General features: G+C 47.9%; 1 protein-coding gene across 1 annotated transcript; it reads left to right on the forward strand.

The window, feature by feature from the left end:
• Positions 1–1,635: 1,635 nt before the first annotated feature.
• Mcm5 (minichromosome maintenance complex component 5) lies at positions 1,636–20,532 on the forward strand. Its single transcript, XM_021656740.2, has 16 exons — positions 1,636–1,970; positions 2,169–2,295; positions 2,373–2,501; positions 5,255–5,427; positions 6,653–6,808; positions 8,125–8,291; positions 9,781–9,952; positions 11,635–11,746; positions 13,190–13,333; positions 13,616–13,681; positions 14,008–14,184; positions 15,060–15,172; positions 16,296–16,424; positions 17,528–17,670; positions 19,126–19,253; positions 20,089–20,532. The coding sequence occupies exons 1-16, from the start codon at positions 1,804–1,806 to the stop codon at positions 20,188–20,190; spliced, it is 2,205 nt and encodes a 734-aa protein (XP_021512415.2). The 5' UTR covers positions 1,636–1,803; the 3' UTR covers positions 20,191–20,532.
• The last annotated feature ends 3,282 nt before the right edge of the window (positions 20,533–23,814 follow it).

Below are 23,814 nucleotides of genomic sequence, written 5' to 3' on the forward strand. Positions count from 1 at the left end.
TTCCTGTCTGCACCAGAGGGAGGCCCTAGCCAACAATGTGGAACTTCATCCCTGCCCTTGGTGACAATGCTTGAGAACAGACTAAAGTTTTGGTCAAGAAAGCAAAGCAATTTAAAATAGAATGTGTTAAACTTGTTTTGACACACAGGAACGATCACAAAATGTTGAGAAAACCAAGTCTTGGATTCACTTGATGGTTTTTAATAAATTGCAAAAATGCTCATACTTCAGTCTCTGTAAATACATGTTTGAGTGGCTGTGGCAGACAACAGATTTCCACTTGTTAACGTGGATGGTAGGAACTCAACCAAGGAGAAATTACAAAACCAGCATTGTTGTGCCAAATTTGTCATTTTTGTTTTCAAGACTTCCATTTCAAAATTTGGTTGTTTTTTTTTTTTTTTTTGAGGCCTGATTTCTCAGTGTAGCCATGGCTGTCCAGAACTCGCTTTGCAGATTTACCTGCCTCTGTCTCCCAAATGCTGGGATTAAAGCTGTGCACTACCTTGCCTGGCAAACTTCTAATACTTTAAACATTGCCAAAGAATTAAAAACATTTGTAACCATCACCATCATCACTCATCGGAATATAGTGACAGAAAACCTCTCTGGCATCTCAGGTTTTGGTACCATCTGGCTTGGGGCAGGTGAGTTGTGTGGGGACCGACCTGTCCCTAAAGCTGCCTAGGACAGCACTCTGGCACCCTCTGCTGGGGTTGCAAGAGGACACCTCTCAGGCATACTCCCAGAAGCTAAGAAAGGGGTCAGTTTTCTCATACATTTTCTACGTGGTTAGTTTTTAAAATTTTAAGGCAGGGTTCCTTCAGCCGCCCCAGTGCTAGAGCAAGGAGAGAGGTGAAAACTCTACCTTTTATTTATGTGTCGTGTATCTAGTTAAGTGCTAGCGCCTGCAGAGGCCACAGGCTTGAGATTCCCGCTATGGGTGCTGGGAACCGAACCCAGATCTTCTGGAAGAGCAGTAAGCTCTTTACACCGCTGAGCCATCGCTCCAGTTCATTTCTTTTTACTTAAAAAAAAAAGTGCATGTAAATATCGTTTTCTCTCTCCATATATCTGTATCTACATATAATAATGTATGTGTCCCATAGAGGCCAGAAAGGACGTTGGACGCCCTGAAGCTTGGAGTTACTGGGAGTTGTGAGCCCCTGGCTTAAGTGCTGGGAGCCGAGTCCTCTGAAAGTTCGGCAAGCGCTCTTGACCACCGCTCCATCTCTGCGGTCCCACCTTTGTACCTGGGACAGAAGCTTCCCAAGTCGCCCAGGCTGGCCTTGAACTTGCGATCCTCCTGCCTAGACTCTACGGGTAGGGGGGCTGACAGGCCTGCACCACCAGGTTCGGTTTTCTCGCAGAAGCTCCCAACTCCCTCCGCCATCTTCGCGTTGCTCGCCCCGCGCCGGGGTCACAGCTTCCTTCTTGCTCGGAAATTTCGCGCCAAAAGCCCCGTTCACAAAATGGAGACCGGAAAAGGCGTGACGTCACCGACCATCCCAGCCAATCATCCTGGGAAAGCGGCCTGGGGCGGCGGGACTCGCGGGCGCAGAGCGGCCCAATAGCTGTCCGCGGGGCCGGACGAGCCAATGGGAGCGCAGGAGCGCGGCGGCCGGACGCCCGGCTGGTTTTCCCGCGAAAGTCCGCTTCCTCCGGGAGGGCGGAGGCTGGTGAGCCGCGGCGCGGAGGCGAGGGACCGCGGACGGAGGCGAGGGGACCGACGCCGGCTCGGCGAGTGCGGCTGAGGCGCTGCGCCACCCCAGGCCGCTCGGCCCTCCCCGCCCCGGCGCAGTCATGTCGGGCTTCGACGATCCCGGCATCTTCTACAGCGACAGCTTCGGGGGCGACCCCGGCGCCGACGAGGGCCAGGCCCGCAAGTCGCAGCTGCAGAAGCGCTTCAAGGAGTTCCTGCGGCAGTACCGAGTGGGCACGGACCGCACGGGCTTCACTTTCAAGTACAGGTGGGGCTGCTTCCCTGAGTCGTTCTCTGCAGGTCGCGGCTTGAGCCGGTCCCTCTGCGGGCCTCAAGGCTAGAGTGGTCTAGCATCGGGTGTCTGTTGAGACACTAGGGGCGCCGATGCTGTGTGGGGGCCGATGCCAGGGGTGCATGTGAACGGCCGGTGACGGTCCCCCATTTTCACCCTTGTTGCCCACTAAAGGGATGAACTCAAGAGGCATTACAACCTGGGGGAGTACTGGATCGAGGTGGAGATGGAGGACCTGGCCAGCTTTGACGAGGAGCTGGCCGACTACTTGTACAAACAGCCAGCCGAGCACCTGCAGCTGGTGAGTGTCACCCACTTCAGAGCCTCTTACAGCCCCGTGACCCATCACCAGCAGCTTATGCCTGTGCTCTCTTTAAGCTTGAGGAAGCTGCGAAGGAGGTGGCTGATGAGGTGACCCGGCCACGGCCTGCTGGCGATGAGCAGCTCCAGGACATCCAGGTCATGCTTAAGTCAGATGCCAGCCCATCCAGCATTCGTATTCTGAAGGTAAGCGGTCTGTTGAGTGGCCGGGGTGGGTGGCATGGGTGCTGTGTGGTGCAGAAGGCTTCTGACACAGGTAGCCTGCGGCACCAGATGTGTGACCCTGTCCAAGACACTTAACTAAGCCTGGATCCTCATGTGTAAAATTACTCTGTGGGTTGTTGTTTCAAGGGAAAGGCAGAGTTGAGTCTTTCAGAACGATGGTGAATTCCTATCCACCAGGGGAGACTGGAAAAAAAAAAGTAAGCTCCATCCATTACTGGGAGGTAGAGGCAGAGGCCTGGTCTACTTAGTGAGAGCCTGTCAAAAAAAAAAAAAAAAAAAAAGAAAGAAAGGAAAGGGAAAGGGAAAAAGGGAAGGAAAGGAAATGAAATGGGGCCAGTGTGGCTGTGGAGGGTTGACCAAGAATACTTGTGAGGAAAGTTGTTGGAGCTGAAGCTGAATGTAGCCATTCCACCAGGCTCAGGGAAGAGCAGGCAGAGAGGCACTGGGGTGACGGTGGTGGCCTTTTTGGAGGAATGGAAAGGAGGGCGTGAAACTACACCCCTGAGCATTAGGAAGGTCGGGAACCACTGCGCTAAAGGGATTCCCTGTAAGGGGTGGCTGAGACCTTGGGCTCTTTTTCCTCTGGTGTCCGGAGGGCTGGGATACATAGGCATTTATAGGTAAATTTTCAAAAAAAAACTGGCTTTGTGGGCTGTAGAAGGGTTCTAGTGTCTGGGCAGGTCCTCTTGCTTCCATTCTTACTTGCCAGAGGCGGCCACCCTCTCCAATGCTTCTCCTCTGAACTTCAGGTTTTAGAGGGCCTAAATCTGTAACCCTTTTGTCTCAGAAAAGCTTGGAATGGGAAGATGGGGAAACTTTGCTTGTTAATTGTTTTAAGTTTATTTAGATGTGTATAAGTTTTGCCTGTGTGTGTAGCCGTGTGTACAATGTATATATGCATACTCCTGTTGCCCATGGAGGTCAGAAGACAACATGGAACTGGAATTATGGATGTGTGGGTGCTGGACACTGAACTTGGGGCTTCTGCTGAGCCATCTCTTCAGCCTACCCCTCATTATGAAAAACCACATGCAGAAGTATATAGAGAAGTGTGTAATGAGCCCCATATACTGTTGCTGAGATTGAGTATTAGTATTTTGTCTTGTTTCCTGCTTTTTTCTGATTTATATTTCTGAAGAATTTTATGTTGAATGTTGTGCATGCCTTTAATTGTAGCATTTGAAAGGCTAAAGGTGGGATTACAAATTTCATACCATGTTGGGCTGTATAGTAAGACTTTACCTTGTAAACCAACTGAAAATAAACTTTAAGGAATGGATTTTGAAGTAGGTTACACCTGAAATTTTACCCTTAAGTATTTAAATATGCAGTTTTTTCTACATTTGCTTATTTCTCTCCGGGGCAGTGTGGTAGCTAGAGGACAACACTAGGGACCCTGTTCTCATCTACCATGAGGGTCCTGGGGATTGATCTTAGGTGGGCAGGCGTGGTAGCAGGTGCTGTACCTGTTGTCATCTTGCTAGCCTCCCGATATGTAATCTCCCCCCCCCCACCGGTTTTTTGAGAGAGCGTTTCTCTACATAGCCCTGGCTGTCCTGGAACTTACTTTGTAGACCAGGCTGGCCTCGAAGTCAGAGATCTACTTTTCTCTGCCTTCTAAGTGCTGGGATATCCCTAGAAGATAAGGATTTTTTTTTTTGGGCCGGGTTGCCATGTTGGAGAGACAGGGTCTCATTATGTAGCTCTAGCTGTCTTGGAACTCACTGTATAGACCAGTCTGGCCTTGAATTCAGAGACCCATTTGCCTCCCAAGTGTTGGGACCAAAGCTGTGTTTTATCACCACACCTGGCTCAAGGAATCTGTTTTTATTTTGTATGTGTTTTTGTTTTTCAACAGGGTTTTACTATGTAGCCTTGGCTGTCCTGGAACTCACTATAGACCAGGCTGGCTTCTAACTCACAGAACAGAGATCCATCTGCCTCTGCTTCTGCCTCCCTGACCGCTGGGATCAAGGGTGTGGGTCATCACCACCTGCCTCAAGGAATAATTTTTAAAGCATGACTATAAATGACCCAGCAGAAATGAATATATTCTAAAGAGATACTTTAGCTATTAGACTATTAAAACAACGGATCCCAAGAAATTGAAATTGGAATTTTCTCAGGATTTTCATACTGGGAAAAGTCTACAGTGGGAACCCCTCCAGGAAAGAGGGTTACATTACAGGAACAGTGATGAGTCAGTGATAGGTGGGCCCACATACCTTGATCAAGACTGCTTAGATACATCCCTGGCTTTCTGTTTAAACTTGGATATCACTTCTGGATGCCTGAAGATAGGCAAGGGGTTGGGGTGGTCTACCTTATGACTTTGTTTTTCCCAGTGTGGCCTATTGAATCTCCCTTTTTTGCTTTTACTATGAATTTGGCTTTTTTAAATCGGCTACTTAAGGATGGGTAGCTGAACCTGGCTTTTTGGTCTGTAGGCATGACCCTAAGTTTGGTAACATGACCATAATAATATAACACTTAGAAATTAGTGCTAGTATCCGGTAAGATGTAGTCATTTTTAAGATGGGGACCTCGAGGCTGACAGATCTATAAGGATAGTGACAGAACTTGAGCTAGAATGTCGCCTGCCATTTTTCTCCAAGACCCTTGAAAGTGAGGGCCTGTGCCTGAGGCTCCGGAGCACCTTCTCATGTCGCCTGTTTTCACCTTAATCATCAAGCATCCCTGTGCCTTTGTTACAGTCAGACATGATGTCGCACCTGGTGAAGATCCCTGGCATCATCATCTCGGCCTCTGCAGTCCGTGCCAAGGCTACCCGTATTTCCATTCAGTGCCGCAGCTGCCACAACACTCTCACCAATATTGCAATGCGCCCAGGCCTAGAGGGCTACGCCCTTCCCAGGAAGTGCAATATGTAAGTGTACAGCCAGAAGGGACTCTGGGGAAAATAACCTAAAGGATCAAAGAAGCTGACAACCTGACAGGTGCTGCCGTAGCTGCTTGCTAGAGGCCTTCTGGGAAGGGCTACGTAGCACTGTGCCCTTGCGTTGGGCAACAGCTATGAACCCAGCACAGTGCCCTTCATGTGGTTGAACTTCTGCCCCGTCTGGTTGGGGAGGAAACAGTCCAGGGGCTTGTGTCTATATGGAATCTTTGTTGGTTTCTCTATAGCACTGGCTTCTTATAGACCAGGCTGGGCTTGGGTGCACAGAGAGCTGCCTGCTTCTGCTTCCCCGAGTGCTGGGGTCTGTTCTTAACAGAAAATGCTTGCTGACTTAACAAACTTTATTTGCCCCTGGCTGTTTTTGGCTTTCTCTTCTGGTTTCTTCTCAGCTTCCCATCACCTGAGGCATACTAGCCTTGTCCTAGGCTATTGCCTACCCTCCCCTGGGGCACAGAGTAGCTCCTCCTTATCTCCTTGTCTACCTTCATTCCTCCTCAATCTATTCCCTAGCCAGGAGCAGGGTGGCTTGACCCTTCCACAGTCTGCCTTGGGTCTAGTGCACTTGCCTTCTCTTCTGCCTAAATGGTCTTTCCTCAGGCTGCCACACCACAGCGTCACTTCCTCTTCTTCAGGATCCTTACATATCCTCTCACCAAAGGTGGCCTTCCTTATCCTATGCTTGCATTTGGAACACACATACCTGCTCACACTCGCACCTGCCTATTTTTCCTGCATGCCATTTTCCTATATAGGTAGTTTTCAATCCTGGTGGGAACTTAGCTTCACAGACCAGGGACTTTCGGTTCACTTCTGTGTCTTCTCACCTGTGTCTGTGGACTAGAATACTGTATAGACCTCAGTCTGTACCCTCAATGCTCTAGAGGTGGTAAAATGTCACTGAAAAGACCCTGGGCTATGGGTAGGGTGAAACGGCCCCTCTTTCACCTGTGGGAACAAGAGGCCTCATGAATGACTGCCCCCTCAAGTGTGCCATGGAGAAGCCAAGACAACCTGAAGTTCTGACTTTGGATCTAGCAACCCTACCATCATGGAAACTGTCTTTCCCAGCCCCTTCCCCAAACTTATCCGAGTTTGTTTTATATTGCTGCTGCATCTCAAGGCTAACTCTCTGGATGGATGAGCCCTGCCTCAGGTTCTCAGAGGAGCTCTAATGACTATTTCCTCCTCTGCCTAGGGATCAGGCTGGGCGCCCAAAGTGCCCACTGGACCCATACTTCATCATGCCTGACAAGTGCAAGTGTGTGGACTTCCAGACCCTGAAACTACAGGAGCTGCCTGATGCCGTGCCTCACGGTGAGATGCCCAGGCACATGCAGCTCTACTGTGACAGGTGCGCTGGCAGGGCCTGTGGGTTGGTGTCCATGTCACTCAGGGGTGGCATAGACTATCTGGTACACAGTGTGCAGGGTGGAGATCTTGCTGTGTTTTCTTCTCGTTGACTCTGTCATCTTCATCTTTTGTTTCCCAAAGTCTGCAAGGCATGTCTAGCCTGATTTATTTTACAAGGAAACTGCCTGTGGGCGGTCAGATGACTGTGAGTGGAACTATGGCCTGTGCATCTTCTAGGAGAGTCTCCAGCCTTCTTAGCACAGAGCTGGATAACCAGCAGCAGTGCTAGCCCCTATCCAGCCTGCTGCCCTACCCCAGGCTTCCTGCTAAGAATTTGCCTGTGGGTTTTGTTGAATAGTTATAAAATGACCTGAATGAAGGCTTATAGATCCCTGGGCTTACACACCTGAAGATGTTGAGTGCGGATGAAAAGCTTTCTGGGGAGTAAGGATCCGCAGTTGTTACCTTTATTATTGGTAAAAATGTACAGACTCAGACTTAGCTACCTGCTAAGCCCCAATTTTTTCATCAGTAAAATGGGGCCCAAACTATCTCAGACTGCCTGAAAATGCATCTGAAGAGTTTTTGAGAAGAGGGTATTAGAGTATTTGCTAAGTATCCAAAGGGCTTGAGAATTAAGTCATGGAACGAGTAGGAGGCAGTTAATAGGATAGTATAGGTGACAGAAACAGTCCTCTGTGAAGCTGTGATTTGCTAGTGTATATAGGACACCTTTGAGTTTGTCACCTTGCTTGATTCTAAGCTTAGAGAGCCACAGTAGCATCTCTGAGTTCACACAGCTGTTCTCTGCTCCCTTAATCCACACTGGTTCTGGGGAAATTTGGGAACTTGTAATCATTTAGCATGTTATTTTCAAAAGGATTAAAATCCTCGAGGCAGATTGAATTGGCTGAGCTCAGGGAGTGTGGCAGAGGCAGAAATGGAGAGTGGCCCTTGTAGGTAGTCTTTGAGGGTTTGAGGCGAAGGCTTCTGTAAGGAGGCAAAGTGAGACACCCATTGAGCCTGGCCACAGCTAAATTGGAGGTGGGGCTTCTGAAGGCTGGACAAGGACACTGAGCCTTCCCTCCACCTGTAACACCTGACCTCTTGAGTTCAGTGAGTTAGTTCAGTTCAGTTAGCCCAGGACCATAAACACTACTAACCATCTAGACAGACATGGGTGGGTAGCGGGAGTAGGGAAAGGTCCCTGTGAGGATCTGGCCAACTTGATACTGATATTTGGAGTAGAAATGCTATGTTGACTATACTGTCACCCTTGGATCTAACTTGCTTTTCTTTATCCTCACCTTTACCTAGGTACTTGTGTGACAAAGTTGTTCCTGGGAACAGGGTCACCATCATGGGCATTTATTCCATCAAGAAGTTTGGCTTGAATCACAGCAAGGGCCGGGACAGGGTTGGTGTAGGCATCCGGAGTTCCTACATCCGGGTCCTGGGCATCCAGGTAGACACAGATGGTTCTGGTGAGTTGCTTAGAGTTTATATATTTAACAAGCCGCTCATGCAATAATGCAGGCATTCTTGATTCTTGGATCAAACTGTTTGGATTTGCTTTGCTTTATTTTTTTTTTTTTTTTCTCTGTGGTGGGACTCAAATCCAGAGCCTGTGCATACCAGGCCTATATTTTACCACTGAGCTATATTCCCAATTCCAGGCATTCATTTTTACAGTAAACAAATATTTGTTGCCCTAAAATGTCCACTTATTTATTGGTATAGTTGTGGCTCCTGCCTTGAGGTTGTTGCCCAAATGCATGCTTGAGTTGCATGACTCAGTGCAGTAGATGCAATGTGGTATAGCTGTGCTGCATCTCAATAGCTGGAGAGGAAAAAGTGAATGATGGTTGAACAGACAGGGTCTAGTTGAAGAAGGAGGCCCTAAGGGAACAGGTGTCTGACATTGAACTGCTTAATTCCATCGAGTTGTTGAAAAGGAGCTAGAGCATTGTGGGAAGGCTTCCTCCATTAGGGATGTCAGTACACTGAAGGATGGAGGTATGGAGGAGGGGGTCTTTGAAGCATAGAGTTGAACTGGTGGGAACTCAGGCCTTATGCAGGGTGCAAGTGACTGGATCCTTAGTAGGAGTTGGGTTGAGTGACAGGGCTCGAGTAAATCACCTCAACTCAGATGGAGTGGAGATCTCATGTTTTAAACCCAGGGGAAATGGGAGCCACCTTGAGGATTGGTCCCAATCTCTGGTCTAGAGTGACGGAGTTCTGAGTACTTTGTCTATATTCCATGTTGGTAGGAACTCCAGTTAACGGGAAAAGCCACCTGTTCATCTAGCCATATTCCAAACTTAAATCTAACTCTTCTTGACTTGCCATTCCAGTCTTAATGTGGCTAGAGTTGAGAACTTTCATTTCTCATCTTCTGAAACTGGCTCTTCCTTAGTTTTCCCTTCCTTTGTCCAGCAAACCCTCCAGGTCCTCCTCACTTCCATGTATATATATTTTAATATCCCTCCACCTGATCTGCAAGCATCCTGCTCTGTCTTCATGCCAAGGATTGGCCACTTATTATACCCTGGTCTGAGTCCTATTCTTTCTCCTAGGTTGTTCTTCCAAGCCCCTTGCCATTTGTCCTATCTTCTTCATTCCCTACCTTCATTCCTCAGCAGCTGAAGTGAGCCAAGCTATTGTGATCAAGCAATTGCATTGGCTCTACTCTACCTGCATTGTGAGAAACTTGCCAGTGGTTCCCAGGGCCCGTGTGATCTGGCCTTCTAGATTGGAATCTCTTCCTTTCTTGACTCTTGAGATTTGAAAGACTGGGGTAGCCTGATACCCTAACTTTTGTGAGTGAAACTATGCCCTCCTGGTACTGAGTGCTCAGTGTTGGGGTATGTATGTTGATGGGGTGAGGAGATTCCTTCCTATCTAGGGTTAAGCCTAGCAATAGGCTGGAGGAGATGCCTCTTGCTCACTTATGTACCTGTTCTGTCCTCCTAGGCCGCAGCTTTGCTGGGTCTATCAGCCCACAGGAAGAGGAGGAGTTTCGTCGCCTGGCTGCCCTCCCCAACATATATGAGCTCATCTCCAAGAGCATTTCCCCCTCCATCTTTGGGGGTGTGGATATGAAGAAGGCTATTGCCTGCTTGCTCTTCGGAGGTTCCCGGAAGAGGTGAGAAACTTGGGAGGAGGGTACTGATGACAAGACTGCTGCAGAAGAAGATTGTGTGATGAGGACCAGGTGGTTGTCCATGTCTCCCAAGTCCTTTAGCCACTGGCACTGGAGAGCACAGTGGGAAAGCATTAGGCTAGGAGCAAGGGTTTGATCTCTGCTCTAGACTATGGCCTAGAGGGAGATACCACCTTGAACCGAAGTTTCTGTGCATGAGACATGTGAAATACCTGACACTTAGAAAGTGTCCTGTGCCCCTTTTTTTTGTGTGTGTGTTTTGGTTTTTCTTCTTTGAAAGTGTTGTTGATTATTAATATTTATTATTGATTTATATTTTAGTTAAACAGCTGTTATTCTTAAATGAGCTGTATACCCAAATCACCACACAGAGACTAGGATTTATTTAATTAACCTAGAGCATAATGCTGGGCAATAATTATCCTACCCTGAAACCTCCAAGTCATCATAGCTTCCTCTCATTCAGATTTACTACATTATACTTGCTTTTTAGTCATATCTTAGGTCTTGTTCATTTCTCCTGGTGTTTCCAGGTCCTGTCCTCTCTGATCTCTCTTCTCTGACCCCCTCCCAGTCATTTTTTTCTCCTCTTCAGCCCAGGATGCCCCACCCTATTCTATCCATTGCTCAGTATTGGCTGGTTGTTTTAGTGACAATACAGAGAACAAATGGTAGCATGTTTACACAAACTTGAGACAGGTGATGCTTAGAATAAGCATCACAATGCAATGTCCAAAAGAAACCAGATAGTGGGGTAGAGAAATCAGCATTTGAATGAACAAGGGTAAATTGTATACATTCCACATAAACATTATAACAACAAAATAGTTTTCATCACGTAATCATGGTGTACTTAAAACTCATGATCCTCCTGCTTCATTATTTCAGATTCTAAGATTATAGGATTATCATTGCTGTTTTCCTATGTCCTTTTGACATGGTGGTGGTACATGCCTTTAATTCCAGCATTTGGGAATGCAGAGGTGGGTGGATCTCTGTGTTCTAGGCCCGAGTGGTCTACAGAGGGAGTTCCAGGATAGCCAGGGCTACAACAGGAACCCTGTTGGAGGCGGGGAGGGGAGAACAGAAAACAAAGCAAAACAAAAAATAGAGCTACAGACAGAAACAACAGTGTGCTGGTTGCTAATGTTTAATGCACTCTGTATGTTCAGAGCATTCTTTAAGTACTTAATGTATCCTGAACTCGCCCTGTCCTCTCATCAGCCTATAAGGATGTTGGTCTTGTGTTCATTTCATAGATGAGGAAACTGAGGCACAGAGAATGAAGGGATTTGCTCCAGGTACCAGTCTGGGCTGGATCTTACCCTATGGATACTCTTGTGCACAGCCATCAGTTAAACCCAAAGCTGGGAGGAATGAATAAAGTATGCACAGCCCTCAATGCCATTGCCTTTACCTCTGTACCTAGAGAATAAGCCTTGCCTTCCAGTGTTAGACTGGGGACCAGAGAACTGGGTGTTTCTGGTCCAGGCTTGTCATTTCCGCCTATTGTGAGACTCTTGGGGGAGGGTGACCAACACAAAGCCAAGAGTGGTGATGCACAACTAACCCTAGAACCTGGAAGACAGGTGAGAAGATCATGAGTTCAAAGGACAGCCCTCAAGTAGATTCTTACTCTGTCCTCTACTACTTGTCCTCTCCAGGCTCCCAGATGGGCTCACTCGCCGAGGTGACATCAACCTGCTAATGTTGGGGGACCCTGGCACAGCCAAGTCACAGCTTCTGAAGTTTGTGGAGAAGTGCTCTCCCATTGGGGTAAGTGGCTGAGGACTTACTTTCTCCCTGGTTTGGGTGTCCCTGCAGGGAAGAAGGCTACAGGGTACGGTTGCCTATTTCATGGATATCCTCGTTCTCCTTAATCTTGGCTGTGGTCAGGATGGCAGAGGGAGTGTGAGAAGGAAGGGTGTGTGTGTGTGTGTGTGTGTGTATATGTGTACACGTACGTACGTACGTTAAGAGTGTGTGGTGAGAGCATTGGACTGAGCCAGGTGTGGTTGCATCTTAGGCTGGCAGTAGTCGCGTGGTCACATGCAGTCTTTGAAGAGGTAGCCCAGACTCCCTGAGCACCAGCTCATCCATTTGCCAAATAATGACACTGCTAATGATACTAGCTGAGTCGAGAAGGGCCAGATGCTTCCTAAAGTGCCTGCCAAATTTTTACTCATTTAACTCTTCTCGTGAGTGCTGCCACTATGCAGTGGGGGTAAAGACAGCAGTGAAGTGTCTTGCTTAAGATCTTACTGCTGGGGAACTTTAGATCAAGGTTCAAGCTAGTATGTCTCATGACCCAGGTCTCCTAGGTTGGGGAGGATCAGGGTAAGGGGAGATGTGACAGGCCAGTGAGCTATGTAGCGGAAAGTGGTGGTTTTGTATGGAGAGGAGGTGTATGAAATTAACCACAGTGGAACCATTCCATAGAAATACCAAGGCCTGAAAATGTGAGCTGGGCCATGTTAAATCTTGTAGTAGCCACATTTAGAAAGAAAGAATAGGGCTGGATATGGTGGTGCACGCCTTTAATCCCAGCAGAGTCAGGCAGCTCTTTGTGAGTTGGAGGCCAGCCTGGTCTACAAAGCAATTCCAAGACAGCCAAGATTACACGAAGAAAACCTGTCTTGAAAAACCAAAAATGGAAAGAAAGAATCGATGAAATTAATTTGTATGATGTGTTTAACCTATAGTTCAATATAAACATTTTCTTCAGTGTAGATGGAACCCAAAATCGTATGTATGCTAGGCAAGTATTTTACCACCGATGTACACGCAAGACCTGTTATGAACAAGTGTAGAATCCTTGGATCTGAGTATGTCTTGTCTCATTTAACATGCACTTCAGGTAGGACTTACTATATTTCATTGAATATGGCAGCATGTAAGCATATACCTCTTCACACATGATGGACTCAGGGTAAAGGCAACCTAAGAGCCAGGAGTCCCCAGCCCTGAGGTCAGCTGAAATATGTCGTGTCCCCCCTCCCTTTTTTTTTTCCTGGGCATCAATGCTTATGTCACAGGGCTGTGCTATTGTTCAGGTGAGCAGTTTCCCTTCCAAAGAGACCCTTAGACTAGGCTGAAGCCTAGTTGGGCCTTGAGTTTTGTGCTGTCAACCAGCTTTATGGTATGTGGTTAGTTATCACCCTTTGGGCTCTTGACCTTTAGGCCGAGCACTGGGTGCTGACACGTCTCCTGTCTCTCCAGGTGTACACATCTGGGAAAGGCAGCAGTGCTGCTGGCTTGACTGCCTCAGTGATGCGGGACCCCTCATCTCGAAACTTCATCATGGAAGGTGGAGCCATGGTTCTGGCCGATGGTGGGGTTGTCTGTATTGATGAGTTTGACAAGGTGAGTCTTCTAGTCACAGGACTGGGTGTATGGCCTCAGGTGTGGTAGCAGACACTACTTCTGAGAGACTTGTATGTAGTTCTCGTGCTTATCACTCTGGGGTAACTTAGAATAGATTGCTTTACCTCTCTGGGATACTCTGGAAATTGGAGAGAGTGGAAGCCAAGCTATTGGCTGACCTGAAGTCCACTACAGTTGTTACAGTTGTTACCAGCTCCTAGTTATTCTGCCACTTTCCCCTGCCTGGGTGAGGATTCTAGTAGATTTCTTTTTCCACTGCAGATGCGGGAAGATGACCGTGTGGCAATCCACGAAGCCATGGAGCAACAGACCATCTCCATTGCCAAGGTGAGTGGCCCTTCTGGCACCCACCCTTCAGCAATCCAGCCTGGTGATCTTCCTCAGTGATCTTCCTGGTGATCTGTTCTGATGGATGTGCCAAGTCCTATCTGCCCAGGTCTGTGCTGGCAACAGCTAGCCAGGAAGACAGCTAAGAGAAGGGTAGGGTTGTGGGTGAGAGTCTGTGTGTATATGTGTGCAAGGGAGGGGAAGTATGTGTATACATGTAAGCATGCACAAACTCATGGGTGTATATGTTTGAGTTCATATATGATGGAGAAGCCTGTCCTGGGATTTTTGGTTATCTCCTCCCTTTATGCCCCTTTGTTCTTCAGGCTGGGATCACAACCACCTTGAACTCCCGCTGCTCTGTTTTGGCTGCAGCCAACTCAGTGTTTGGCCGATGGGATGAGACAAAAGGGGAGGACAATATTGACTTCATGCCTACCATCTTGTCCCGATTTGACATGATCTTCATTGTTAAGGATGAGCACAATGAGGAGAGGGACATGGTACGTTTCAGGGGCTGGGCTGGGTGGCTGCAGGTAGGCTTATGGTCTTGAAGGTGAACAAGAGGTTTAGTCAGAGAAATGCTGGTGGTGGCTGTGATGAACAGGAAGCACATGAAATGACTGTTTAGTGGCTTGGAAAATAGAGTTCTGTGACCTAGTCCTACTTACGCCCTGAGAGATATTGTGTGATTTTTAGCAGGAAGTTACCGTTGAGGTCCATTCCCCACCCTTGTTAGTAAATTTCTGGAGGAAAATAGCTTTTGGAATTTGTTAAGGCCATACATTTAGTGCCTATGTGGATCTGGGTTGTTGGCCCAGCTGTGTCTCTGCTTCCCTTTTTGAGGCTTTACCATCCTAGGGAGCAACTGCCTGAAAACAAAGACAAAGCCTCTCTTGGCCAGGCTGAGAAATGTAGATCTGTACTTTTGGTGGAGGCTGAGCTAGGAGAATTGCAAGTTCAAGGCCAGGTTGGGCAACTGAGACCTATACCTCAAAATAAGTAAAGTAAAAAGGGTTGGGTTTTTTGTTTTTTGTTTTTTTGTTTTTGCTTAGTGGTAGAGTGATTCTTTAGCATATAAGAAGTCATGGCTCACTTCTTAGTTCCAAAAGGATCAATGAAAAGTACTCAGCTTGTTAGCTGGTTATTTAACTGTCCCGAAAGGAAGAGAAAGAAACCCTTTCCAGTAGCTGTAGCACAAGTCCCAGAATAGACTCATGGCTTGGATATGTCCAGGGTCCATCCTTACCTAGACACTTGCCCCCAATGAGGATAGACAAGCCAAAGGGCCTGGAGCAGAAGCACTTGCCACATGATTATTTCCTCATGTTTATTATTTAAGCCTGCGAGCTGACCCAGTGTTTCCTGTGCTCCTTAGATGCTGGCCAAACATGTGATCACTCTGCATGTCAGTGCACTGACACAGACGCAGGCTGTGGAGGGTGAGATTGACCTGGCTAAGATGAAGAAGTTTATTGCCTACTGCCGAGCGTGAGTGCTGGGAAAAGACCCTGTTGGGTGACATGGGCTTTTTGCGTGGGAGAGAGCCCAGTCCTGTTGTGCTCTTTACCCAGGATTACCTGTCAACCATGTTCTGAACTTTATTCTGCTCTCATCTGCCTCTTTGACCTTGTCCATGAGTTTAAGTTCAAAATCATTGTAGTTGTAGACTGCATGGCTTTGGGCAGGTTGCTCAAGCTTTCTGAGCCTCAGTTTCCCAGGGTTGATGTTTTATAAGGACTGCTCAAGATGATTCAGTTCTTGGCATCTCTCCGCACCAGGTTTGTATTTGTAGATTTTAGGTGTAACTGTCATTGGGACCGTATACATGGTGTTTTCTTGTGCTCTAGTCATGGGTTTGGGTTTTGTGTATAAATGACCTCTAAGTCTGTTCTAGAAAGCAGAGGTGCAAGGTTAGGTAACTTGTCTGAGGCCGTGTGCAAGAGTCGGTACAGACAGGTGCCTGCTGCAGAGGCTGTGCCCTTAATCTGCTCATTTACATTGTGAGAGTTTGTTATCTTTGGCTGGGCTAAGTTCTAAAGATTGGGCACTCAGTTGAGTAGTTCCCCAGTTCATGCACCACCTCTGCTAGAGTGAGCAGGTATTGGAGCCCAGTAGTTCCTGTGTCTTTCTGGTGGTTTTGAGCTTTTGGAAGCCTTGGGGAAGATCCTCCCTCTGGGCTTTAGTTTTCTCATCCCCTAAAATCAGGCATGTGGAGTGGAGGGGCTGGAGACTGCTGGGAAGCATGCTCCCTGATGAGTGAGCCTCCTGCTCCTGTGGAGCCCTCAGTGACTGGTGGAGGAGTGTGCCCCTGGTGGCCAGACGGCACACTGCAGCCAGCCCCAAGAAGAGTAGTTTTCTCACATGTGCTCAGACTCATCATCTGCTCAGATTCCCAACCCCTGCCTTCTCAGAGATGCTATGTGGATCTCTGACACCTGCTCATAGCCAGCCCAAGTTTCTCTTAACTCTCCTTCAAATGACTTGTTAGCTATAAGACCAGGAAGCTGTGTTGTGGCAACATTTGTGTCTGCAAGCCAGTAGAGGCCTGGGGTCAGGATGGACAGCCTGAGATCCTTCCTGGCCTCACTCTAGTTCACTGTGCAATCTGCAGGAGGTGTGGCCCTCGGCTGTCAGCAGAGGCAGCAGAAAAGCTGAAGAACCGCTATATCATCATGCGGAGTGGGGCTCGTCAACATGAGCGCGACAATGACCGCCGTTCCAGCATCCCCATCACTGTGCGGTGAGCAAGGGGGTTTCACCCCACAGACCAGGGCTGGTTAGCCACTGCCGTCCTCCTAACACAGTGGGTTGAGCAAGGCAGCCTCCCAGTTATCTCAATTTTGTGTGTGTTTGAGGCTGGGGGTGTCTGGGTAGGCTAAGCCCCAAAGATGGAGAATCTATTTGGCTTCCCTCTCTGAGAGGCAGACTGAGGTAGGTGGAGGGCTTTGTCCTAGGAGGTAATCAAGGACTCCGTCCCTCTCTCTGGCCAGTGATGTAACTACAGGAAAAATGGTCTTCACTGGGTCTCAACTTTTCTTCATATTTACCTCGCTGGGGTTGTGCATTTATAGACAATATAATAAGAGCTGGGGCCTATCTGAGCTGAATCCTGCCTCTAGCATTAATTAGTTATAAGTAGATTTGGTTGTGTATAATGAAGCCCAAACAGAGTAGCTTAAGTTGGAAGTTTATTTGTTTGCTTATTTATTTATTATTTATGCCGTATTCTGCATTCCTGCAAAGCAGAAGAGGGCACCAAATCACATTATATATAGCTGTGAGCCACCATGTGGTTTCTGGGAATTAAACTCAGGACCTTTGGAAGAGCAGCCAATGCTCTTAACTTCTGAGCCATCTCTCCAGCCCCCGGAAATTTTCTTTTCATTATTAAACTTTGAAAGTAGTTTATGGTGAATTTTCGGAGCTGTCAGCCTGGGCTCCATTACATCTACCCTTGTCAACCTTTTAGCCCCGTGTGGTTCATTTCCACATTTTGGGCATCAAGAGAAGTAGTGGAAGAGACTAGGCTGGCCTTGAAATCAGAGAGATCTGCTGCTTCTGCTTCCTGAGCATTAGAATTAAAAGTATGCGCCACCTCCGCCTGGTGAGAACATGATTTTTTAAGTACATTTTCATAGATGCATGGCTTTAAAACTCATTGGCAATGTCTTGGTCACAGGCACCTAGATCAAAGAGGCAGGAAATACCCTTTCACAGGCAGCATGTACTGGAATAAAAAAATGGGTTCCAGTACTAAGAATAAAGGGTAGTAGATAATGGGGATAGCTAGCAAACTCCCCTGTAGTCCTAACTACCTTGGCTATGCTCCTTCCCCTCCATCAGTCAGCTGGAGGCTATTGTGCGCATTGCTGAGGCCCTCAGTAAGATGAAACTGCAGCCCTTTGCCACTGAGGCTGATGTGGAAGAGGCACTGAGGCTATTCCAGGTGTCCACACTGGATGCTGCTTTGTCTGGCAATCTGTCAGGTGAGTAAGTGCTGGGCTGTGGTCTTAGACCCTAGGGTAGAGTTTTAGGTAGTTGATGGCCTGTTGGATGCTTCCTGGATGTGCTTTTGAGAAAAGCCTTTTCTTCAACTCTCCCCTGACTGTTACTACTATTGTGGGAGGAAGGAGCTTCTCCCTAGACTTCTTGAGCCAGTTCATTAAAAGTAATTGTAAAGGATTGTCACTGGTGAAGAATGCCTGTCAGCCCTCTCTCCTGTGTTGAGCACAGAACTTCTGTACACTTTCCCAATCTATGGCCTCTTTGTTTTTTTTTTAATAATGTTTTAAAATTTTTCTTTTATGTGCATTGGTGTGAGGGTGTCAGACACTTGGAACTGGAGTTTGAAACAGTTGTGAGCTGCCATGTGGGTGCTAGGAATTGAACCTGGGACCTTTGAAAGAGCAGACAGTGCTCTGAACCACTGAGCCATCTCTCCAGCTCCCTGGCCTCTTTTTTTTTTTTTAACAGCCACATCTGGGACACCAGGCTGTCATCTTCCCGTTGAGGAGATGAGACTGATACAGAGCTTCTCTGGTGCCATGGTCACCAGTCTTAGTGGAACACAGGCCTGTTGGCCCCAAATCCTTGGTGTGTCCACTGCCTGCTTTCAGCCACTCTTCCGAGACTGCTGATATGCCGGCCTCTTCAGAAGTAGAAGATCCACCCTAATCAGGCAGTGATTCTGGATTAGCATTTGCCAGTCACGCTCTAATTGCCAGAGCTGTAAGCAGTCGGTTCCCAGGTCCCTGTCCTACCCATTCCACAGGCCTTCTTACCTTTCTTGGGATAGGTGAGGAGGTAGGTATAGGTAGTGAAAGAAATGCGGAGAGTGGTGACGGCTGGGCCGGGATGTTAGAGAATAAGTGGCTCTCTTTCTCATCTGATGAAGATTATAAGCCTGCTGCTTACCCATGGCTTCTTGAGGATGGCATCTCCCAGTTTTGGACCCTACTGGCCCCTGCCTTTCTCCCTTCTGGCTCTAACAACTTGTGCTTCACTGGGAGTGGTGGGTGATGCAGAGGCAGGAAGTTCTCTTGAGTGTGAGGTTTGAGGCCAGCCAGGACCTCAAACATAAGCAAACAAACTCCCAAAAACAACTCTGCTTCCCTCAGGGTCTCTCTGTGGCTGTTCCTGTTGTCTTGCTGTGTGTGGCCCACAGGGCCTCATGGCACCTCGCTCTCAGGTACCACGGTGTCTTAGGTCTCTGCCAGCCGGCACCGGGCCTGTTGCCTCTCTTACCTTCCCAATTGACTAGAACACTGGTTTTCATTTTTCTGCTGAGGCCTACACTTCACCTGGCACACTATGTTCTGTCTTAATTTTCTCTCTCGAGTTGAGTTCAGGCTACTCTAGTTAGAGGCTGTCATTTTTCTGGCCCTCCCTGTATGGATGAACTGGGGTTCCCATCAACCTAATTCTCTATTGTACTCTCACAGGGGTGGAGGGCTTCACTACCCAGGAGGACCAAGAGATGCTGAGCCGCATTGAGAAGCAGCTCAAGCGCCGTTTTGCCATTGGCTCCCAGGTGTCTGAACACAGCATTGTCCAGGACTTCACCAAGCAGGTGAGCCTTCCTAACCTTTGGGATGCAAGCCAGACCCAGGATATATAGGGTATCCTCTTGGTTCCCACTCAGCCATCACACAACAGTGTTCTATGCTCAGCAGACAGGTGCTGGGGTTGGGGGTATCTGAGCCCTTGGAACTGCTACAGTCTATAGTTGGGGTGGCTATTTATGTATCCCATGAACTGGGAAAGGGAGAAGCCATCAACACCTTGTTTCCTAATCTTAGTCTTTTCCTTGTTGTTTGGCTCCTTATAGGGTAGGGAGTACCAGAACCAGATGCATGAACCTTGCAGCCCATTGTGGAGAGGGCTACTGATCCCATGTACAGGAGATAGCTGTTTTCAAGTGCCAGGAGGAGCCTGTGCCTTTTAAAATCATGAGAATAGCTTTGGTTTCTGTTCTTGGCTCCCTTTGCTGTGCATCTTCTCAGTTTGTTCCTGGAAGTAATTTACATAGTAATCATTGCTGGCCTGTTAGATAGGTGAAGAGATGAGCATTTCTTGAGGCTGGGGCTGGAAAAAGCTTGATTTTTAGTGTCACAGGGACTTAAGTCCTAGCTTACTCATTGCTGTATGACCTCAGACAAGTGATACTCTCCGTGCCTGTTTGTTCCTCTGTAAAATGAGGGTTTTTTTTTCTAATGTTTGTTGCATATAAAGTTGATATAGGACCCTACTCGCCTGTCAAATGGGAGCATCATGAAGTATGAGCCTTTCTGAAGTCAGGGAGAATGAAGTGGATGCTTTTTGTCTGTTGTTTTTGATTAGGGGATGCATGGGCTCTCTTGGTCCTTATGATACACGCTGCTTTTGTCTTGTGCTTCCTCCTACAGAAATACCCAGAGCACGCCATCCGAAAAGTGCTGCAGCTCATGCTGCGCAGGGGTGAGGTCCAACACCGCATGCAGCGCAAGGTGCTCTATCGTCTCAAGTGAGCCCGCTGCCCAGACCTGGAATGTGCTGCCACCCACCTCCCAGTCAGTGTTCTTCCACTTCTCCATATCTCTTGTCCTGCCTCACCGCCTTTGACTGCTGTCTGCAATGCATCTGCAGCTCCTGGAAATATGCCCCTGTTGGCCTCATACTGTGTGTGGGTGTCTGAGGGCTCTGCTCTGCATGCCTCGCCCCTGTCCTGACTCCTCAACAAGATGAGTCTGGAGCAGGAACAGGCTCTGGAGGGAAAAGGGTCTGTATATTCACTCTGGAGCTGCCTTACTGCCTGATCGCCACGCTTCTTCATATGTTCAGAAGAAATAAAGTGAGTCTCTGGCTGCTAAGGACAGTGGAGTCAGGGTGACAGTAGTGCTGTGTGAAGTGTGGGGTTGACTCAGCTGTCTCCAACAGTACCTGCTGGATCATTCACTGAGATTGTTTGTGCCTCAGCTTCCTAATCTGCAAACAAGTTTCACATTGCCTCACAGAATTGTACTTGAGCTCAGTGAGTAGCTGTCTGTGAATACCTAAGTAGGCTAAGGTGTAGAAAGCTTCCAGTGATAGGGATTTATTTACAGCAAAGTGGGCTATGCTTGGACCTCTGCTGTATATCACTGGGAGAGGAACTGGACTCCATGGTTTATCAGTAGAGGAGCTGGGATGCCCTGACTCAAGTCCAGCATGGTAGGAGGTACTAGTGACAGCATTGTTAAAGGAAAATTCCCCAACATTTCCTATCCCCAAAATGCCACTAGAGTATTAGGCTTTTAGAAATTAGAGTTCACAAAATTAAGAAAAAGGCAGTAAAATAAAGTGTTTGTTTTTTAAAGCACATTTGTAAATGGAAGGCATCAAATGAATTGTGAGCATAGCAATGCTGAAACATTTCAGCTGCTGACAGTAAAGCCATTGTAGGAACATGGCTTCAAAGAACAGGAAGTACAAAATAAGCCTCTCATAGTTGTGTCTAACACTGAAATAGCTGCTGTTTGAGGTGTTTGCCTCTGTCTGCCTCCTGGAATTGCGCTTGCTCCTGGTTTGTGTTCATAGCCATTTCTTCTTGATTGGTTTACAAACTTGGAATGGAGTGTGCTTGTCTGGAAGGCAAGCTTGGAGAGAGCATTGCGTTGTGGGTACTTGAGGCATTGAGTAGGATGCATGGTCTGTGGGGTGGTCTGCTGAGTGGAAGATAGCAGTACGGTACCTGTTGGCTTGCTCAGCACCTGCTTGTGAGTGGTGACAGTAGTTCTGCACTCTATGCCAAGCACTACACCAAACACCTGCACATTCTGCAGTGTCCCCTGCCTAACCCTGTGAGTTATCCTCAGTGGCAAGTGACTCTCACCCTGTGAGTATATCAAGGCTATGAACTAAGCAAGACTTCGGCCTCTTGTGAGGACAGGCCTCGGGCGTCTGAATCTTGTGCAGAGGCCAGTACAGACCTGCCTTGGTGCCCAGCCATGTCCTGGGGACATGGATGGCGGGGCCCCCTAGGCCTGGGAAGAGCAGCAGCTTACATGAAATGTGATCTCTGGGCTTCTCTAAAAGTGCCAGAGCCTATGCAAGTAGTGTGTGACACAGCCCTGGGGACAGCAGCAGTGGTAAACAGGCAGGCCCTGTTGAGAACCCAGTACTCCATGGGTGGAAGATGGACTATTAATCTTCATGGAGAGCAGGGCTTCGAAGCTTTGCGTCCCTGGGAGACTCTTGGTCTCCCTGTGCCTCAACTTGTAAAGACAACATTTAGAGCTTTCCAACCTCTGTACCTGGTTAGGTGCTCCAAAGCAGTCTGCAGCCTCTCACCTGTCCCTAGCCTTGCCTTGCCTTTCCCCCTTTTCTAATTTAACCCATCCCTCCGTTCTTCCTTCCTTCATCCACAATCTCGGAACTATACCTGGCTGTCTTGTAACTCTGTAGACCCAAATGTACAGAGCTCTTCCTCTTCCTTCTGAATCCTCAGCAGTGTTAGTGTGGTATCCACGAGGGGGCAGTAGAACACCAGGCCTACTCCAAGGTCCTTCTGCCTCCCTGGGGGCCTCAGCCAAAGTCCAGCCTTCCACTGACAAAAGCTTCCCTGCTGGGCCTCCGCAACCCAGAGGGCCCCTGGAGCTCACCACTGGCTTTGTGATCACAGGCATTGCCATGCACTGGGGTTTTCTGACATATTGTTATTCTCTACTGTGGACCTAAGGAAATAGATATCCCCCTCACAGAACAGGAAACTGAGGCACAGTGAGGTTAAGTTCTCAGCACCGAGTGAAGCTGTCACCCAGATGAATGCCACCCGCCTGCCTCTGAGAATCCTGGACTTAGAACAATCTTGATGATCTTAGAGGTTTACTATTAGGGATTTTTGTTCAAATCAAACAACATTTGATTTGTATGCACACGCACATACACATAACAAAACATGGATGAAAAAGCACAGGTAAGCATCTACCTCACTTTCCAGGCACATCTGAATCCCTAGTGTCTCTCTCTGGAGGTGTTAATCTCTTTGACATGGACTCCTGGAATCTTAGAACTGGGCATAGTTTCTAAGACCTGGACACCTGGCCCCAGATGGATATAGAGACCAGCCCTTGGGTTCCAGCAGGTAACACGGACAAGACCTGCATAGCCACCTCTCTTGGCCCTCTGATCCTCTCCCCAGGGCATGTTAACAGCTGGAGGCTGAGCTATGTTTGGCCTCAAGCCCTTAGTTCCCTCTTATTCCTTCTTACTCCAGAGAGCCCTCTTAGGCCCAGCTGATACCTGGAAGATCCACTTCTGTTTTACCTCGAGAGAACGAAGTGTCCAAAGAGCTATGGAGATGCTGTAGCCAAATTTCTTCCCCATGAAGTTGCCCTGGGAGGGAGGGCTTAGAACTGATGGGACCAAATGGGAAGGCTCTGAGGTTTGGGAGTGGTCTCTGGGCAACTCCTCTGAGGAGGCCATTAGAACTTGAGCAGGTCACCCTCTGTCAGGCCCCAGCTTCACTTTGCCCGTTCTTTCCCCATCAGAAGGGAGCACTGGTAGGGTGGGCTATGCTAAGTATCCTGAATATTTAGCTGTTCACTCTAAAAAATCCGCACTCCCTTCATCTGGGCCCATTGAAAGACTGCATGTTTAAATTCAGTGATCCATTGACTCAGCCTATAAGAATTAATGTACCATTTCTCTAGCTGCTTTTCCTGCTTTGTAATCAGACATTACAGGTAGGTTCCTAGGAAGGACAACATGAGCAGAACTGTCTTCACCCCTGCAATAAGCCTTAATTTTACAGTGCTGAGAGAGCGGGTTCTTTGGTTACTCAGCTTAGTCTCATGTATCTTAACACCGATCAGAAATCGGGATTTCGGGGTTGGAGAGATGGTTCAGAGGTTAAGAGCACTGGCTGCTCTTTCAAAGGTCCTGAGTTCAATTCCCAGCAACCACATGGTGGCTCACAACCATCTAATATGAAATCTTGCCGCCTTCTGCCATGCAGGTATACATGCAATACACATTGTATACATAATAAATCTTTAAAAAAATGGGGATTTGGACAATATTTCTGGACTTCCTCCCTAGCCTGTTGCAATAATCAAAATACATGTTTATTCCTCCTTATGGCTGCACTTACATATCCTGGTATTCTTCCCAAG

The sequence above is a fragment of the Meriones unguiculatus genome, chromosome 10 (genome assembly GCF_030254825.1).
Source record: "Meriones unguiculatus strain TT.TT164.6M chromosome 10, Bangor_MerUng_6.1, whole genome shotgun sequence".
Taxonomy (NCBI): domain Eukaryota; kingdom Metazoa; phylum Chordata; class Mammalia; order Rodentia; family Muridae; genus Meriones; species Meriones unguiculatus.

What these genes read in the sequence shown, in the direction of transcription:
- Mcm5 (XM_021656740.2), top strand. Translation starts at nt 1,804, where the DNA reads ATGTCGGGCTTCGACGATCCCGGCATCTTCTACAGCGACAGCTTCGGG. An exon ending in CTTCCCAGGAAGTGCAATAT is followed by an intron (nt 5,428 to 6,652) that starts GTAAGTGTACAG and finishes TCCTCTGCCTAG; the next exon opens with GGATCAGGCTGGGCGCCCAA. An exon ending in AGACCATCTCCATTGCCAAG is followed by an intron (nt 13,682 to 14,007) that starts GTGAGTGGCCCT and finishes TTTGTTCTTCAG; the next exon opens with GCTGGGATCACAACCACCTT.